This window comes from Anser brachyrhynchus (assembly GCF_964034855.1).
Source record: "Anser brachyrhynchus genome assembly, chromosome: 3".
In the NCBI taxonomy this organism is placed as follows: Eukaryota; Metazoa; Chordata; class Aves; order Anseriformes; family Anatidae; genus Anser; species Anser brachyrhynchus.
This window is the reverse complement of record NC_137696.1, coordinates 124655923-124676100: the sequence shown is the minus strand read 5'-3', so window position 1 is coordinate 124676100 and position 20178 is coordinate 124655923. Positions and strand designations below refer to the sequence as shown.

General features: G+C 48.9%; 1 protein-coding gene and 1 long non-coding RNA gene across 3 annotated transcripts in view; one reads left to right on the top strand and one right to left on the bottom strand.

The window, feature by feature from the left end:
- Positions 1-1030: 1030 nt before the first annotated feature.
- The window catches only part of ELP3 (elongator acetyltransferase complex subunit 3), a 99390-nt gene continuing 80242 nt past the window's right edge, over positions 1031-20178 (bottom strand). For both annotated transcript variants that reach the window (XM_080587834.1, XM_080587833.1), the window contains one exon: positions 1031-1554. In XM_080587834.1, coding sequence (XP_080443960.1) covers positions 1478-1554 — 77 coding nt within the window. In that variant the 3' untranslated portion in view covers positions 1031-1477. The remainder of the gene's footprint in view (positions 1555-20178) is intronic.
- Positions 9915-20176, top strand: LOC308193304. The gene is made up of 3 exons (XR_013949528.1): positions 9915-13034; positions 14117-14200; positions 14645-20176. It is a non-coding gene; the product is annotated as an uncharacterized lncRNA (long non-coding RNA).

Here is a 20178-nt window from a genome sequence, read left to right as displayed (position 1 = left end):
AATGTCAAGTCCTCTACAAGCCGCTGCTCCGCGTTTCTACCCCATTTTTTGATTGAAGCGCTACGAGGAAGCAGCGGAGGAGTTCAGAGCTCGGCCGCTGCTTTCTGAGCGTGCCGGCTGCTGCGGCGGCACCTTTCTGCTTCGTGGCTCCCACGGATTTGGTAAAGCCAAGCAGGCAGCATCACCGTGCTTTTTGAAACCTGGACTTGCTCATGACACTGGACACCCACCCGCCCTGCACCCTCCTCGCCCACCAAAGGGCTGGGAGGAGGCGAGGAAGGTGTTGAGCTCTTCCCCCGGGGCACAGCTCTCTCACGCCTCGCTCCGTTTGTGCAAGGAAGCTTTAACATTCCTGTATTTTCCAGCTGAATGAATCCCGTCCTGGGGGAAGTTAGGGCCCAAATGCTCCCCAAAGCCCTTTCCAGAAAGGAGGGGAACAGCCGGGAGCAGCCCTCGGGAATTCCTCACGGGCAAATCGTGCCTGAGCAGCCTGACTGCCTTCAGCAGCGAGGTGACAGCAGTGGGGACGAGGACAGCTGATGCTGTACACCTTGACCTTGGCAAGGCTTCCGGCACCACTGGCAGACGGCACCTTGTGCCCAAATCTGTGAGCTACGGGACAGAGAAATAGAAGACTGGGTGCAGAAAATGAAGATTAAACTGGATTGAGCCTAGTGGAGGGCACCGGGGTGGTTGGTGTTAGGGTAAAGCTTTTTCACACTAGAGGTGGTCAAATATTGGAACAGGGACCTGGAGGGTGTGGGCTCTCCACCATGGAGATATCCAAGCGTTGGCCGGACCAAGCCCTGAGCAACCTCAGCTAATCGAGCCTGCTCTGAGGGAGAGGTTGGCCTGGAGACCTCGGAGGTGCGACTGTGTGTCTCCGCAGAGGTTTGGGTTACATTTTAGTCCCAAATCCTACCACTAGCAAGGACTGTACTGGCTTTCAATCCTCAGTGGCCTCCCACCACACAAGGATCGACGCGCACGTCCCGGGATGGACAGAAAGCAGCCAAGGCAGCAGAAATGATATGCAAAGAGAAGGAATTCATTCGTTTTTGAACGCAATTTCAACGCACGTTAAAAGCCCGAAAGATAGCATCAGAGAAATAATGGACGTTTTTCACACTAGGCTGCCTGACAGGGCCCCCAAATTCAGAGCTTTCAGTTCACCTGTGCTTCAGTCCTGTATTGCAATGCCTCAGAGCCAGCCCCGGATATCCGGCAGGCTGACGTGGGTAACAAGACACACGTCATGCCCATCGCCTCTCCTGGGGCAGGGGCAGCTCTCAGGAGAACTGTGTGCTCCAGGGGAGATGCCCCATTTGCTGCCGTGGGCTCTGGCATAAGCAAGTCCTTTGCAGGTGGCAGGCTTTGGTTTTCAGCTTCAATCCAGCACCGTGAGCTTTCCTCCTAGGATGAGTCTGGTGTCGTCCTCTCTCCTCCTGGCAGCTGGAGGGTGAGGGCCTCCCGGGGCTCAGTCCAGCCTTTTCACCATGTACGGCCCTTCCAGCTCGTAGCCGATCTTCCTGTAGTAGTTCCTTGTGCCAACACCTGCAAGAAGGACAAAAAGTTTTGATTCAGGGTGGTAACAAAGCAGTTTGAGAAGCCAGGGCCAGGCAGGGAAGTCACTGATGTGGAGGGATGGTGCCAAAAGGAGCTGCCTGCTTTGACCTCCCTGGCTGCTGTGCCAGGGTAGGGATATTTGCTCATTAGCACCTGGACTAAAAATGCTGTTTTTGAGGGAGAAAATGATGTAACGTAGCTGTTCTTTCTACCCTGAATCACGCACCCTGTCCTCTGTCCTGGGAAAGTCTGCGAGCTGCAAGGGAAAGAGAAAGAAAACAACAGCGAGACATGTTTGAGAGCCAGGAGTTCGGAGCACCCCAGGTACAGCAGAAACCAAAGACGGGCTCTCGAGAGGAAGCAGCCCAGCTGCAGGCACCATTACCAGGAACTGAAGGGCTCTAAAGCCCGGCGAACTCTGTCCAATCGCTCTCAGAAATGAGCTCATCTCCACTTCAGATAGACGAGTGGGCCCCGCCGCCACAAATCCAATTTCCTCGTTGAAAAGGCAGCCTCCGAATGCCTCCCTTCTCAGACGGCCTCTTCCCTCGCCTTCCTCTCTTAATGAGGCCCCGCAGCGGCGCAGCGCGGGGTGAGCCTGGCCCCACAAACAGCTGCCTTCCCCGCAGCGCCCTGCAGCAGGACAGGTCCATTAGAGCAGCCTTCCCCCTCACCTTATCTAATTACTCACAGATGCAGACATTAGTCATCAGGAGGAGGAGGAGGAGGAGGAGGAGGAGGAGGAGGAGGGAGGAAGGATTTGGCATCGCGGCACCGTTGTGAGCGCAGCTGGTGGGCAGGGACAGGAGGACAGCCAGGACGCAGCCCTACGAGAAAAGCAGCCCCTCGTTCCTCTAACCTCACCCCTCCGGCCGGTTCCTGGAAGCTGTGGCACTTGGAAGCGGCTCTCCAGGAGTCGGCTGCCATCTCCGCCAGGCGGTGACCCGGTGCAGCTGGCGACCCTCTCGGACTCCACGCCGCTCCCTCTCCGGCAGCTTCAGCCTCTGCCTTTTTGGCAGACTCGGGGAAAGGAGCCCCAAGGTGCTTCCTGAGTGCACGCTGCAGTAGCTACCGAGCTGCTTAAGTGCCCCAGCTCCAGGTAAACGCCCAGCCAACATCCTAGAGAAGCGTTACGTTAACTTCGGCATGGGAAGAGACGCGTGAAACATCCTCGTCTCCCCTCATTCCGGCTGAAGCTGAAGGGATCCGAATTCACTTGGCTTCAGCACGAGCCTGGAGGCAAGGAGAAACACCAGCCCGCTGCAACCCTTCCACTCCCTCCTCCTGATCCCTACCCAGGGGAGTCGGGATCTCCGACCCGCAGCAAACCATCCCCTTTATCAGTATTTTGCCTAAAAACCCTCTGGGTTAGCAGAGATGCTGGGAGATGACACGCAGATTTTGGCAGTAAAACAGCAGAGCCACCCCACCGGTGGCACGACTCAGATAAAAGGATTAGCGAAATCTAAGCCGAAGAAGAGTCCTCTTGAAGCTAAAGAACAACTGGAGTAATTCAGGTGATGGTCTTAAACCCACCTTGATTAGAGTTATTTAAAATTCCCCTTTTCTTCCCCCAAGATCTTGGGAGATGCGTGGATTTTAAAAGAAGGCAGCCGAGGAGGTTGCATCGGAGCACTGTGTGCTGCCTCCATTAATCTCGCAGCTATTAGGAGGCGCTAGTTAAGTGCCAACTTCTTCTCATTTGAGGGCGATGGGTTCAAGCCATTAACAAGACGGATGATGCAGTCGGCCGGCCCCGTGCCCCCGGGGTCCCACGCGGCGCTGCCCCGCAAGGCACCTCCGTCGTCATCCCAGCCGTGCTCGCGGCGCAACTTCTCGCACCATTACCGTCCTTCAGCAGCGAAGTCTTCTACGGGGAGGAGGCAGGAGATGTCCAAGCTGAGGGCTGAGGTGAAGGCACAGCACGGCTGCCTTGCTGCACATCTCCAGCTTGGAGCTTAGCTTGCTCTGAAAGGAACCGCGCTGAAATGCAGCAAGGTGTCCGTGAAACAAACCCACGCGCAGCACGGGAGGACGAGCAAAGGCTTCGCTTCAGCTCTGAACCCAAAGGCTAACCAGCCCAGCCTGCAAGATCCACCAGGATGCCATTCACACGAAGGCCTTTCTTTGTAGTCAAAGCCTATCAGGAAATCACGGGCGCTACGGAGAAAGGACATTTTGCGATCAGCGTGACACAACTGGAAGAGAAACAGGGTGTTGGAACGTGGAATTAAAAGCAGGCTGGCAGCCAGAAACCACTCTGCCTTCTTCATCCACCAGAGAAGTAAAACCCAGTAGGCACCGCTACATGGAGTAAAAGATCCGTGGGGCACTAATAACTGCCGGTAAATCATCTCCGTTGTGAAATTATCTCAACTTCGTATGAATGCAAAGCCCAAACGACAGACAAAGGAGCAGGACTATGCTGCTGCCTTCTGCTCGGGAGAGTATCAACGTAAGAAAAGTTAAGAAAAATCACAGGTATTAAAACTACGTGCCATTTCGGCTGCTCACAAGTCACACTAAAGCTAAGGGCTGGAGAAGCAGCCCGCAATGCCTAACACGCACACGGTACTTATCCATAAAGCGTGCTGGAAAGGAAGGCACCCGTCTCTTCCCAAATCCTCGCTGCTCTGACTTAGGGCTCACCTACACAGGGTGGGCCAGCTGGATCCAGGGCAGCACGCATCCCACTCGAAGTTGCACCTGCACTCACGGGACAGAAGAGGCACCGTCTGAGATGTACCACAAAAGAAATATCACACGAGAATGGAAGAGAAAGGCCGGAAGCTGTCCCAGGAAGCTGTCTGACCTTCTAAGCCAGGATTAGTTGCATCTCTCATTCTAGGTTTTTTAAAATGGGGTTTTAAATATTCCACATCAAACTACATGGTCGAGTAGAGCCTGAAGCCAGCAGAGGTTTCAAACAACCACTTCCAGGCACCACCGGTGGCTGGGAGAGGGGATGGGGCTCTCGGCACACCGACCTGGACAGAAACCCACGGCTCGGGGCCAGCTGAGGTGTTTTGGAAGCGTCCCTCGCTGCAATCTTCCAGTGACACATCCCCTGGCAAGGGCTGCCGCTTCGTTTCACAGCCTTTTGTTCTCTTCTTTTGGTAGCGGCTGAATAACGGCGCAGCCTACTGATAAAACCCCCGAGCCTGGCTTGTTACCATAACATTTACACCGCAAAATTAAATAAATGAAAAAAAAAAGCTCGCCTGTGTTAGGGGATGGAGAAAGGTGACCGCTGTGCCAGGGTTAAACACTCCTCTGGCCCAGGAGGAGGACGGTGGAAATCAGCTGTCATGGCCCACGTGCAGCCCCCCTGCCCGTGCCCTTTTCTGTGCAGAGCCCATAAATACACTCTTCTGACTCAACTCTGCCACACGGAAATGTTGCAGTGCAGCAGCAGAGGCCGAGCATCCTCAAAGCTTCCTTCCCCATGGCTCACTGGTCACAGAACTAAGTGAAAATGAGACTGTTTTCAGGATCATTAAAGAGCTCCTAATAGTTCATAAAATTTCCATAGCAGAGACTTACTGAGGCACACGAGAGGATTGTCTCCACGCAGGCCTCCACATCTTTTGGCAGCAACCGAAATCCTTCCCGAAGCAGCGCGGTCGGGGCGAACAACAGCTCACGGCTTCCTTCCCCCTCTGAACATTTCTTAGAAGCAGCCACGGGGCAGCACAAGGCACCGAACCCGAATCGGCCGAACTTCCCAAACTGCCTCCAACCATTAGCGTGCCGACCGCAATTCTGCCGAGAGCGAAACCTCTTCCAAATTTTGTGGGACTAAACTACCAGGCTCGGTGCTTTGCCTTGGGAAGAGGGAGCTCTGGGCTCGCTGTGCGGGCATCACCTGTAGGATCTGTCGAGTAGGATCGTCCTCCAAGGGTGCTGCGAGAGGGATTCGTGGTTAGCGCAGCAGAGGGAGACCCTACACTCGAAGCACCATGAACTTTGCCAGAACCAGCAGCGAATCTGAAGCCAGGCAGTGATTCTGCCACAGCTGGGATGTCATTTTTGTGGTTGCCAAATGGCACAGAGGAGGAAGAGACCGATGCTTCCACGCACGCACAGTACTCACAGGGACATCAGCAAAAAACACAGCGGCTGCACGGAGCTGGGCTGGGGGCTTGGAAGCCACAGGACAGCCCAGAAGGATCTGAATTTTCAACACAGCTAAAAGAGCAGAGGGAACTGAAGTGCTGGGAGGGTCTCCCTGGTCTCCAAGCACGTCTCCCGTGATCGGACTGCTGCTGCCAAAGCGCTAGGAGCATTCAAAGGCCATCTTTCATGGATCACAAAGCTCACATTTTGGAGCTCTCAAGACTTGGGGTCGGGTGACTTGGAGCGTGATGTCAGCGGCGAGCAAGCAAACACAACCCTCTTTTTCCCCATGAGTGTTGGTGGAGACTCTGGACTGCTAGTAAAAGAGAAGTTTTAGGTTTTTCTTTATGCTTCTTGCCTTGACCTCCACCAAGTCCAAGAAGAAACTTGGCTGGCCGAAAGAAAAATGCCTCGTTGTGAAATCCACTGCTGTTCAAAGTCTTGTCTCCACGCAGGACTTCAAAGCAAAGCTGACATTTAATGGCACTTGGCAGCCACTCAGAGCATCCAGAGCTCGGGCAAAGAGACTTCTTCAAGTTGGTAGGACCTGCTTAAATGAGGAAGGGTCAAAACCATGGGTTGAAATACTTAAGAGTGGCAGGGAAAGATGAGAAGAAAGAACTTTTTCTTGTCTATTGTGTACTGGACGCTAACTAAAAAAAACCCACATCGCGTTTCCAAAATGATACATGAGTTAAGAATGCGCAGAACATCCATCCCCGACCTCTGATTAGTTTGCTTTGGCATTTACAGTTTTCACAATGCTGGATTTTGTCTTCAGGGAAAACACAAGGCTGCTTCGTGTGAATCGCTAGCAACCAACCGCCGAGAACGGTAACAATGGGGAAAAGGCGAAGGATTTGAGATAACCAGAATGCCTTATCAGCACCCAGGAAATGGGAAAAAAAACCACCATTATTAACATTGCTGAGGAAACCCGAGCGTTTCAGAGCAATCAGAAAGAACATTATTAATTTAAGAAACCAACGAACAATCCTTACATCAATCCCTGCAGCAAAGATTTCTTTTTTAGATTGGATAATTGTCACCTTATTTCCCCAAAGTTCCTAAAGATACTGGGAGATTAAAAAATAACAGTAAGGGCTTTTGGAAACATTACCCAGTGTCTCACAAATGTGATACTCTCAATTTTCCAAATAGCATGGAGAGGAAGCACAGACATGCTCACTTTTCTTTTGAAACAGCGGATTCTGTTGAGAATTACTGAGAGCTACGCGTACTCTGGCAGTCATCAGAAAACATAATCCAGGAAATGCAAATGGAAAAGAGGAATATAATATTATTTTTTTAAAAAAAGAAGATCAATGAAAGTATACATCAGCTTTAAAAACTGAGCACTTGAAACCATCTTTAATATTTTAAAGCATTTTGCATCTCTAAGCATGTCAGAGCTCTAACAGAGCCACTCTTCCCATGTTTCAGCCGTCTCTGGAGGGACTGAAGGCAGGCATGGGAGAGTTCAGTATTTCGTGACCTCCTCCTGCTGCAGCAACCACAAAGAGCTAATTAGCGTCGCAGTTAGAGCTGTGATTTAGATATATCTTTATGTACTTACACAACTCTTAATACCACCGTGCGTGAAGGGCTTCACAAGCCTTGCTCTTGTAAGGGCTGGCTGATTAACAGCACCAAAGGCACCGGCAGCGATCGTGCCTAACCTGTGTTTAGTTTGTGCGTTGCCGTTTTTTGAACCTGGAAGCGAGATCCGCACCTGAAAGCCTCTATTTTCTTCTGTCAAATGAAAGTTGTGCTTTCTTCCTGCACAGATTGCTTGCCAGCGATTTTAAATTACTATTTTCACAACACCTCTGTCTAGCAGGGAGGTACTGTCATCACCACGTCCCAGAAGAAGAGCCGAGATCCCAGGCAGCTGGGTAATTTGTCTGAAATCACAAATCAAGGCTGTGATAAAAAGCATTTTGAAGCCTGCGTCTCTCTTCATCAGCTCACCAGCTCACCTCTCTGCTACAAAACACCGATAGCTTTCATATTTGAGATTGGATTATTTCTGAAGCCGTGACCCACCAGCGGAAAGCCCCGCATATCCCCGAGCGTCCCCGCAGCCAAATCCAGTCCCTGCTCTGAAAATCCACGTTAGAACCAACACTGGGGGCTTGATGCGAATGCAAAGAGATGCCGTCCCTTTCTGATAATGTTGATCCCTCCTCCAACTTGCGCTCAGCTTCTGCTTGATAAATAAAATTGATGGAAAACTCACCTCTAAGTAACGCCAAGGGAAACCTTTATTCCCTCCTTTGCAACCTGCTCTTCGTACACCTTTAATTTAATTTAATCCGATTTAAATCTATGATGGCTTGGCCTAGTCTATGACCTGGCTAATTTGAAAAACTCTTTTCTTCTTTTACATCTCCCGCACAAAAGGCAGCATCCCCTCATCCAGCTCCCGCAGTGACGAGGTGGGAGGCTGGAGGTGCCAGCAGGAGTCCCGTGGGCTCCAGCAAAGAGTCTGACCGCAGCCTCGTAGGCCCGAGTGCTTTGTGAGACACAGATGCACCAGCCCCGCTCTGGAAAGGTATCTCAGTACCTTGACAGAATGATTTAGTGAACCGCTTATGAAGTTTTACTAAAGCAAAGAAGATACACCCCATTGTTCTCACCCTGTCCCACTGAAGAACCATCTGTGGGTAAATGTACAAGGAAAACCACAGCAAAAGCCTTAGGTTGTTAACAAATTGATCATTCGGGCTGATCTGTTCTTAAAGCCAAGTCTCAAACCCAAGACTGTCACCAGTGATGCAATAAGTAATAAATCCAGTGGTAGCATTAAAGAACTGGTTTTGCAGCATTCAACTTTCGGGGTGCCGTTCAGCACACAGGAGGTGCCCTGGTTCTACTTGCAGACCTGCCGTTTAGAAATCAGTTAAGAACCATCCCAGAGCTTCCAGATGGTGAGATTCCATCTCATTGATCTCCTTATTACAGAAGCAATATTTCATTAATGACTACACCGGCCTGCCCCAACCCAGCTGCACTGAAAGCAGCCCCGGTCGGGAGAGGGAAAGCCTTTAACTGGGACAGACGAAGCCAGAGCTCACAGATCTTCCGACTCTACCCCAAACAAAATGAAATATTTAAGACCTAATACAATAACTTCTTTTTCACTTTAACGAAGTGCTGCCACTGGTGTGGCCACCGGGCATTGAGAGAGACAGGGAGAGCGAAACGTTTCTGCTACTAACCCCCAAATTTGTCAAGTTAAAGGTTTGTGAGATTTTAGATGCACAGGCTATGTAATGTCTTGAGGCTTCTCCCAGAGATAGTTGCTGAAATATTCAACCCATCTGGTAAAGTATTACTGAGAGACCGGGGATTTAGGATGACTCACCAGGCACCAGAGGAATTCATGATCAATTTTCTCTCCTATGGCCTACGAGATTTTAAGCACCAAGGAAGAAACACTCAGCAATCTCGAGAGCTAGCCTACCAGTTATTAAACTGGCGTTACCTGAGCACCCACCTCATCCCATAGCAGCTCTCCAAGGAAGCTCTCCCCACGCAGTAGACAGCTTCGGAAACAAGTTTCAGCAGCCGCCCAGTGCAGGAAGGTGGGGTCTGAAATCAGCCTTTGCTTCTCAGCTCTCTCTCTTGCTCATCAGAACCGGGGGGAGACCATTAGCGGTACAAACATAATGTCTGTATCGAGGAGCAACTGAAAAGGTTTCCACAGATCTAGAGCTGAAGAGCTCAATCAGACGTTAATGACCACTGGTGAGCAAAAGGAGGGAGAGAAAAGAGCAGAAAGAAGAGAGCAGAAAGGCTCCCCACACCTCTCAGGAATCCCTGCAATGCGTTCCCGTAAGCGACAGGCACATTCAGCAGTTCAGGTGGCTCTGCCTGAAGGTTATTGCCCCGGACACCTTTAATAAATGCATCGAGACACTCCAAAATACACTGCTACTGATTAACGAGAAGTGAGAATGACCAGGCAGGGAAAAATCCATCAGGATTTAACCTCATTGCTGCCTGTGTTTTGCTTTATTGCCCCTCTTGCAAATTCCTGAGACGATTCCTAAAAGTTTGTGTGTTGCGGAGCCCAGGAGCGCCACAAGTGGACGGAGTCACTCAATTAACACATTTGTACCTCTGCAGTGCGAGGAGGTGCTTAAAAGGCTCCAGCGTGGCAGCTAATGAATGAACACAGGCTACCTAGCCTCTCGCTTAGAACTGTGCAGGCATCACCCCTTACCTGCTCTGCAGAAACACCGTTCGCTTGGCTTTGTTCTGAACAAAGCGCACGGGGATGGGCGGCTCGTGAGGGCTGCGAGCGTTTTTCTCCAGCTCTTCCCCAGCTCCTCGGCTCCTCTGCTGATGCAGCTAACGAAGCAGGCCGGCGACGCTTGACATCACCTGATCCTCCACACCCGCCATTCAGAAATCCAGCCTGCCTTCCCGTCGCCACCTTCACCCTCCGCGCACTCAGGCGTGAAGCATTCCTGGCCTGCGTCCACGTTAATTTTCTACTTGACAGAACACAAATAGAAACCTGGTCTGGGGGAAAACTGATCATCTTGCCGCATAGTAATTAGCTTACAGCGGCGGGGGGGGGAACGGCGGCGGTGCCAGACCTCCACACCGCCGCGATAAGGCTGCTACGTCACGGGGCTGGAGCGAGGCTACAGCGAAATCTCGCTGCAGGGAGACATTAAACTACTGCTTCAGAAGATGAGGCGTGCCGGCGCGGATTTGGCTGCTGTTCCAGCCACCTCTCCAGTCTCGGAGTAAATTATCAATGAGGTGCGTTTCAAGGCAACCGGGGATGGTGTAGGCACAGGTGACAAAATGCCTGCACTTCAAAGGAAAAAAGGAAAGGGTGCTTATTAAAGGACCTCTGTGTGTTTGGCTTTAACAGGGCGAGCACCTGCGATAGGGGAATTCAATCTCATCCCCCACCCCTCCCGAACAAGCATCTTCTGCACAGAGATAAGGAGACAATCCTGTTGGTACAAGCCAAGCTAGCCTGCTTTTCCGATGCCAGCATAAACAGATAACGCTGACAGACGTCACAGCAGATACTGCAGTTGAAAAAGCTCTTCCGTGCAAGAGCACTGTATTTATAGAGCTGGCTTTTACTGTTCGAAAAGTAATTTACAGTCTTTACAACACGTAAATACTTTGTCCGCTCATTCCCGGCCCTTGCCCTTGGAGTCACCAGCAGGCTCACCTAGGGCACCTCCGCTTTCAGATTCACTAAAGCAGGGAGCCAGCTCACCTGCTGCGAGCGGCGTGCTGTTCAAGGACAGCGAGTGAAACACCAACCCGTTAAGGATGACACGGCAGCAGAAAGTTGCTGTCTGTCTCCTTTTGGCAGCCGATTTAAGACGGGTAGGTAGAGGCAGAGACAGCTACTCGGCGGCTGGATAACTTCAGTTCCTCTGCTGTGAATAAAAGGAGTCCTCAGTCACAGCCCCACCTTGGATCACAGAGGTAAAACAAAAAAGCCACGTACTGTCACTGTTAGATGCCACTGGTACTAAACCTGCTGATCTCTGCTGTCTCTACAGTAAGTACAGGTGGAGGGAGCTGCTTGTTCTGAAATATACCCTGTGCCGATAGGGCTCTGCACATGCCAGTGCTGTAAAGCTTAGAGGAAAGTGGCTGTCACACAGAGATGTGTGTAAATACGTGAAGGGCACAGAGAGGCAGTGCCGGACAGCACAACCAGTGTTTTGAGATGATACCGTTGGAAACGTACGTGTACAATCAGTGGCTATCCTTGAGGCAGGAGGGGACACATCCTTTAAAGCAAAACAAAAAAACCCCACACATCAATATTACACCCAGAGTCAAAGCAAGGCATTTCGGTGCCAGGACAGGATGTTGGTTTGGCACAGCCCCAACCCTTCTCACAAAGAGGAGCACGCGATTAAGGACTTGGCAAGGAGCTAGCAAAGCATAACAGCCCAGATCGTGCTCGGAGCCAGGGGAGCGTAGCGTAAAGCCAGGCTGCCTGGGCACGGGCAAGCTGTGACGCATGGATGTCTCGTGCTCATTTATTGCTAAACTGTGTGTTGGCACCGGCTGGCCAGAGCTGCTCAGGTATCTGCCAGGGCGCTGGGCCATTCCAGGGGCACTAAGTCCTTGGGAGGGAGCTTGAGAGTGTGTGTGTGTGTGCTGCTGCCATCGCTGCGCTGCCACGTTCACCCATCTTCACCCTTCTGTCCCTGTAGACCTGCTGCTGATAGTTTCTGTCCAGGTTTCCTAGATGGCTGAAGTGAACGACACATGCGTTAAAAGAACAGAAGCATTTGGGATGGGAACTTCCTCAGAGCTGCACCTGCATCCACATCATTTAAGTGCACAACTGTTATTTGAAAAGGAAGTAGGGAAACATTCCTGCTACATGTCTTTCAGTATCACGTGTAACTATCGCACATTGAAGAGGAAGGTCTCAGTCTTGAAATTTTATTTTTCAGATGCTTCAAGTAATTGGAAAGCACTGGCTTCAATCTCTCTGGTCATCATTACTGCAAAAGCCAGCCACCAAAATGAGAGGATGACAACAGAACAATCAAGTCGATGCTTAGAGGAAAAACAAAGGCTCCATAACGGAGGAATTTGTGTAAGTACATCAAGGCAGGAGCTTTATGCTTCTGTCATCTGGGGGGGAGGACTCTGGACTTCCAATATTTAAAAACGTTATATGCTACGTTCACATGCTCATCACTGGTGCTGCTTTAAAGAAAGTGTAATTCTTTAAACACGTGACTTTCCTGAAACCAAAGCACTACAGTGAAAAACACAGGCCCAGCTATCTTACCTTGGGTCACTAGTGTGTGCATCCCCGTACGACTGCCCGAAGTACTTGCTACACGACGAGGGTCAGATGGGGCTGGTTATGGGATGCCGAGCAGCGAAGTCAAAATAATGGTAACAGGAATACTCAGGGAGACAACGGGAAAGGTTTTAAAGAGGGCTGCCCTTCATCCACCGTCACTTAGGCTGAAGGATGACTTCTCCCAAGCTCAAGGTAACCCAGCGAGGCATTACAACCAACACTAGAAAGCTCGCGGAAAGGGATGGGGAGAGAAGTTTATCAGTTGTTGCAGGCAGACAGACTGGCAAGGCAGCAAGTCCCTCGAGGCTATCGGATACAAAGGCACTCTCTCTGACTTTAGAAGTCCTTGAGCAACACGCGGCTGGGGAGCGAGACGACGTCTGTACGCTCACCCGATCTTTACTCCCCTCCCCAGACACCCAGCATCGGCCGTGTCAGAAATGACATATTGATCTGCCCCGCTGCAGCGCGCTCATGTCCTGATGGAGGCAGAGTCTGGAGCAAAGGCGTTGCAAGTTGGATCAAAGAACAACAGGTACGAGGGCTGCGCCGTGCTTATGCCGCAGGCTGGGAGGAACACGGGTAACAAGCACAGAGCTCATTTGTTTGCTCTAAATCATCCTCTGAACGCTGTGCAGCTTCTGACAAAAAAAAAAAAAAACACGTACTGGTTGAGTCACTGCATGCAACAGCTCCTCACTGACTCCCAAAAGGAAGTGCCAAGACCTATGGGCTGCAAAATGGGAGAGGCACATCGAGCTCTCCAAAATCCCACCCTAAATAAACAGATACCTGTCCGCTGCTTCAGTGGTCCCCAGAAGTCCCCAGAAGGGACTGAAGCAGCATCATCCTTCCAAAAGGAGAGAAAATGCTGAATGCAGAACTCGAGCACCTAGTTATTGCCAAAAAGGAAGAAGCAGTTACAAATTCAACAAGCCTACTGGCCCATCCACCGGTCTCAAACACCAAGGTTGTTGTTTTTTTTTTTCCTCCACATTTTCAGCGCCTAAAGACATGCGGATATCAGAGGAGGAACGTGTTTGAAATTGTTTTAGTGTAATTTAGGTTTTGGGGGGGGCTTTATTAAAGGGGAAAAAGATGCAAATTCCAAGCAGGTACAAGTAGAAGCAAAAACAAAAACAAAACAAAAAAACACAAAAAGCAAAAAACACACAAAAAAACACACACCACCACCACCAACAACAACAAAAAAACAACAAAAGGCAAAGAAAACACACATGCAATTACAAATGCTGGAAAATGGAAAAACAGACATTTCAGATCAGACCTCCCCAGAGCTCTGAATAATAGAGTGATGCCTCCAGGGTCTACCATTCAGCTACCCAAGCCTGCATACTAATATACTACTCACATCAGAAGAGTAGAAAGGCACCACTCATGCAGAAAATTACCTTAAATGAGCAACGACTTCATGATAAACAAGCCGCTTGCTTTTTTACTTTGCTCTTTGATTTAGGTGGTGGGGGGCACCTCCTCCCTACCACTGAGGAGCAGAGAGCACGCTGCTGGCTCTGCGCAGAAACCCTGCCAAGCAGGCCCCCAAACCGCCCCGTTGCTGCAAATGTTTAATTCTGGTTTGTTTGGTCAAACACCCAGGGCTGAGACTGCAGTCACCAGCATCCAAGGAGGCAAGCTTTGAAAAGAGCATTCGGAGAAATCTGCATGTTGGCAGTACCAGAGGTATCACCGCGGCACCATGTAAAACACGAAGGGAGAATATCCAGGGCTTTTCTCGTTTCCCGTGCCATCGGTACCCGAATTTCGCCATGCAGTGCCAGAATCCAAACTGCCCGTCCTAACCCGGCTCGCAAATGCTCGTCTTGCCTTGCAAATGCACTCCTAGTGCATTTGTCATTGATTCTATAGTCAATTAAATGCAGTTCTCCCACCGGCCCTCTTCAAATGAAGTGATATTTAACTAGATACTCCACGAGGCAGCTGCTGTACAGCCGAGCTTGCTTTGTGCATCATTCCCCGGTTCATTGCCTGCGATGACTCCTGGGTGCCTGATGCAGGGGACCTCAGATTTTCCTTTGTTTGAGAGTAACCTTGCATGGTTTTACATACCGTTGTAATGGCGATCCTGTTAAATCCTGCTGCATCTTTTGCCTTGTCTGCTTGCAGATTAAACATCTCCAAGAGCAAAGAGACAGCTTTTGAGAAGGCAGGTTCAGCTGAACCTGTTTACCCCAAGAACAGCAAGAACAAAATACCGTGGAAAGAGTCTGCTGGGAAACACTGACATTTTTTTTGCTAGGAGTACAAACTAATGTACTCTGAAGGAGCGCAGGAACTGATGGCGTTCATTTGCACAGTCCTGGTTTGTATGTGCTTGAAAAGGAAAATCTGCTAACTGCTTGACGAGCACCTCAGCTCCTGGCACAGGGAGAGGACCTCACCCTGCTCTGCTTAGGGCGAGCGCAGCTGATGAGACGTAGGATGCTCCCCAGCCCACAGGGTGAAACCAGTAAACCAGGGAGCAGAGTTACTGCTTCTGTACCAGCCTCCAGAAGTGGGCAAAGTGCACTGGAGATAAGTCTGCCTTAAGCCAGAAGTAATTCTTGGCTGAAGCAGCGGTTGAAAAGGTGGACTGCGAACCTGCATCAAAATTTGGGTTGTAAACACGACAAAAGATGAAACCCATGACTTGACGAATTCCAAACCCAAAGCTTTGGCTAAAAACAAGCTTTAAGCCCTTAACCCCTGTGCAGGCTTGAAAAGGAGGATTACCACTTGTGGGCAGTGTGAGAACACTGGCGGTCAGAGAGGAAGATTCCTAAGAAAGAAAACTATATTTATTTTTAAATCCCTAAAAACTGCAACTGCTCACAGTTCTGATTCAAGGCTATTTATACCGCTGCGTATTACAAGTCGCTTGCATGGAAGTCACCTCCATTTCCTCATGAATCTGATCTCTGAATACTTCCTGCCTAAGCCAGCCTCACAATTTGTGGGTATTTTTTCCCCAGCTGTTTGGGTTTTATAAACTAGGGGATTGTTTGGGTTGAGGTTGGAGAAAGAGTTGCTGAGGATGGAGGGAGCACAAAAGGTATCCCCATACATTCAACCCCTGTGTCAGGTTTGTCTTACTGGTTCTTCCTCGGCCCGCTCTAAGGAAAGCTCCTGCAGATGGAGACAGGAAAAAACACGATGGAGCACACGCTAGCAAGGAAAGCATGCACGGAACGGTCAGACGGATACACTCCTCTGAATTGACCAGATTTTCAAAACTTAAACAGAAAAACAACAAGGTATCTCAGTGCAGCATTGCCTGGAGATTGTGGGATGTCCATATACACAAAGCCTTACCGAATGAATATAGCTGAACGTGTTTTAGGAAGTGGGAACCTGGGACAGATGCAAGCCAGCCAAGAGTCTCTGGTGTGTATTATACAGAAGCAAGGCCACACGACTATATATTTTATGAAACTATACACTTATATATGAATTTATAAAAATATAAAAGCTTCCTTCCAAAACATGCCTGCAGAATGCTGTTTTTTGCAGCAGTGTCCTTGCTTAAGAACAGCAGTATTCCTGTTCATGCCCGTACCAAAATCCCAGTTAAGACAGTATCAAGCCTATTTTCAAAGCTGTTACATTCTTAAACCTGCAAAAGTGAAGTTTGTTAAGAACTAGGGGATTGTACACAGTAGCTATTCCATAGCACCAACCCACTAGCACGGGTTTATCCTTGGCTTCTCCCAAATCCACCTAATTAATTTTTTTTTTCAAAGGCCATCAATCTAAAGCAGACAAACATCACAGAGGCAATTCATTAACGTCCCCGTATTTCCACTTATCTTGGGCCACTTCTTCTCTTATTAATAGCTAATAAGATTGGCGTTTCTAAAAATATCCAACCAGCAATGGAAGTAAAACTCCGGGGAGCCCTAGCAAACCCCATCAATCCTCGCAGCACTTCAGAGCCTCGTCCTATGGTCTCCTGAGTGCACCTTGCCAGTTGGCAATCTCCGAGGCAGCCCATGAATCAACATCCAACAGGAACTCTGAGGCACTGATTACTCGAGTAATTTATTACTTCGAAGGTGACCAAAAGGCTATTTACATGAGCAAATCAAGATACTTCAGAGTACCATCGAATGTGCCCTGAAACTTTACCTCTGACTTCTGTGCCAGCTCAGTTTCTCTCCCCTTAACGCTTTCCCTTGCAGGTGAATTTAACACCGGTATGATGCATCACATTTACTTTTAGAAAGTTCTGAACCTCCGTAACTGCAAAAGGCAAAGGCACAGTTTCCTTAAACACATGAGACAGTGTGCTCGAGCAGCACCAACAGACTGGGAGATGAGTCACCGACTGTAATGAACGATTTTATCTCTCGTGGAGACCACAGAAAACAGGTGGTATTAGTTTAATTTCTATTCGCAGCCTTGTGATTGTGGATTCCTGACTGCTGCAGCATGCATAGGAGAAAGATGTTGGGATCAGTCACCCCAAGCTGATTATTATGGCCCTAGCGATCTTAATCAGGAGGCAATCACGACTTACTCACTTGTCTCCCATTTACATGTTTGTATCAAGTGATTTTACAGTACCGCCTGATACAGCATATAAAAATGTGAACACGGTGAAATACGCCACTGACTCACTGCTGAGGGGGAAGGAATTTTTGCCCTCCTGGAAGCAAGAAATGGGAAAGTGCAAGACACGACGCCTGACCCAGCGAAGGGGACATGCGAGCTTGCAGGGAAGTGAAATACTGTTTAATTAAGAGCATTGACTGGGTTACACGTGGGAAGGAAGCGGAGTCAGAGGGGAAAAGATTGTGACTGAAGTCCTCTGGGGTGCCTGGACAAAAGAAAATTGGCTCTGGCAGCTAACACGCTCCTCCACGGAGAGAGGTTTCCTAGCAAGTGGTTTCCTAGCTCTAATGGCCACAGCCCGAGATGTCAGGAAATGTTGGCTACCGCCTTCATCAGGAAGGGCAGCAAACCACCTGGACAGGAGAGAGATATTGCTGCTGTAACCTCGCTAAAAACAGACTAGCCATGATTTTTTTTTTTATTTCTTCCCTGTTTTTCGTAACAGTTGTGACAGCACTGCTTGTTTTGGATGTTGTACATCGATACTTTCATTTGAACTGACCTTAACCTGCCTTGAATTAAATTCATTTCCGAGGTAACTTCAAGCCACGCTTCAGTCCAAGGCTGTGGCAAAGAACCTGCCAGAGACTCCTGGAGCCCTCTGGACATACCTGGCTCCCCGATTCCTCCTCTACAGGGTGAGCAGACCCCAGAGCAGCCGCATGACTCCTGGCGTGCAGAGAGGAAAACATCTTCAGTGATGGGCAGAGCAGAGCAAGGCTCCCTGGCAGCAGCAGGGCACCAGGGGACTCCCTGCCGCTTGGGGGCCCAAGGAAACGTGCTGCCCTAAATAAATCAGTAGGAGAAGCCAGGGCAGGGAACAGTCGCAGATGATGACTGCTGCTGATTTCTAACCAGAGCTGAACCTGAATCTTAGAGATGAGCCCTAACCTATAGCCAATAATCACAATCCTTTGTAACGCCTTACCTTAAAACCTCACGCATTTCTTTTGGAAGAAATGAAAGAGAGAAGAAAAGTATTTCTAATTTGCAAAATAATAATTGTCAGAGTACAGAAACTCAGCCATTCACTCTGTTACTTTACCAGCAGAGCCTCGGGAAGGTTTTGGTCCAGAAGGACTAGCACTGACCCACATAGTTCTCTGGCAGAGAGCATGCATCGGGGACCATTCCCTGAAGAGGCAGTTTGGACGTTCTGGCACTATTTAATTAACTAGTACTGATGTAGCCCTTGAATGCCAGACTGGAAAATACTGTTGAAGAAAGGACACTTAAAGAAAACACTGCAACAAAGCATTAATAAAAACATGTAGTACTAATGAGATAGGGAGCCCTGCGAGAGACATTTTGAAAGCAGATTTCCCTTCCAGGCTTCTCTCTAGACAGTAGTGAAAATTTTGCAGTATGTTGGAGACTTAACCTCTCAATGGCTTCTCAGATTTAAAATCTATTCCGAAACCAAAAGCGGCAAAAACAAGTTCATCCTCCGATGCAGAAAGAACTTCTGTCTGCATTTGTATTTCAGATAAAAGTTACAGGAGAACTGAAATTCAAGTGGAATCATCTCCAAGGAAACAGCTGGAAAACTTCTGTTCTTTGCAGATGCTGTAGTATTCTGTTATAGAGACAAATTGTACCGTATCGTACTTTGCAGTTCAGGAAAAAAAAATATTAAAAATCACAGACAAGGTCTTAGTAAGATGACACAAACTGTGCACGCAGCAAGACAGACTTCTTGCACTGCATTTCAATGCAAAGAATACATTCTTCGTATCAGATTCCTAAAATACAGCTAAAATTAGTAACGTGAATGCTTCAACAGATCATTTTTTAGCAATTGCTATGTGTTTTCTGTTCCTGATGAACTAAATGTTCTTCATCACAGAGAGACTGTGGCTGCCTCTCTCCATGCATCCCAAACCGAGACGTTACTGGCAAAAATAACACCAAAAAACCAACATTTCCACTTGAGGAGCTACCTGGTACGGACATTTCTTAACCAAATGAAATTCCCAGTTCAAATTTTCAAACTGACTCCTATGCAGCAGCCATAGGGAAACACGAGTGGCCTGTGTCTTAAGAAAAGAAGGAACAGGGAAATCTAGAGAATACAGAATTATCTTGAAGCATCTGGCTACTGCCGGCGCATTGTCCTCACTCAGGCTCTGGCCCTCGTCACAAGTACTTGTTGAGACAGCTCACTTCAGCTATCCTACACCCCGTGACATGACACAGCTGGAAACACGCACACAGGCTGTTCCCTTCAGCACTCGGCAGCTTGGATCAGATCTGTGGTTTGCTGCTTTTCAGTGGCGTTTGGTGAGGAGGGAGAGGATTATTGTTTTTTTTAAAAGGCCTAAGTTACAGCTCTTCTTGTCAAGTCCCAAAGCACAAATGAATCTTAGGCCAATAAGAGTTTCTCTCCCCATACAATTTACCAGCTTCCTCTGTTATAGAACCTGTAAAAGCTTTCTGTAACTACCGTAACTGCTAATATAGGAATAAATTAACGCACAAAGGTAGTTCTGACCTTGACTTCACACACACGCGCGCGCACACACTATGAGCTGATGCCACTCTTTTTAGTCACAATGCCTTGAAAATGAAACAGGAGAAAGGGCTGCAGCTCTTTCTTATACAGCTCGCTTCTTCATGATAATGCTTAATGTATCCTAAAAGCACATCTGTCCACCCTAATGACGGTACTTGCAGAAAGGCTCGAAAATGGAGCCTGGCAATTTTCTATCCTCACAAACTCTGGAAAGCAGCCCTCAGCAATAACAACCTGTGACGGGGCCAAATCAGCGAGTTCAGAAATAGCAGCCTTCGGAGGAGGAAGCCACCCATGGTCACGCAGTCTGTCTCCTTCGGCACTAAGAGCAGGATGGATCCCTGCAGCGCATCCTCTGGTATGCTGCTTACGATAATAGTATTGTACTGGACAAAGCTATGATGGAATTTGACTCCATTACTAAGAAGCATCTGCTGATGCTCATTTTCAAGCTAATACGATGAATGTTCACAGCAGTGGTGCTAGCTGTAGTGGGTTTATTTTCAGATTAAGATGAAAAAAAAAAAAAGGATAAAGC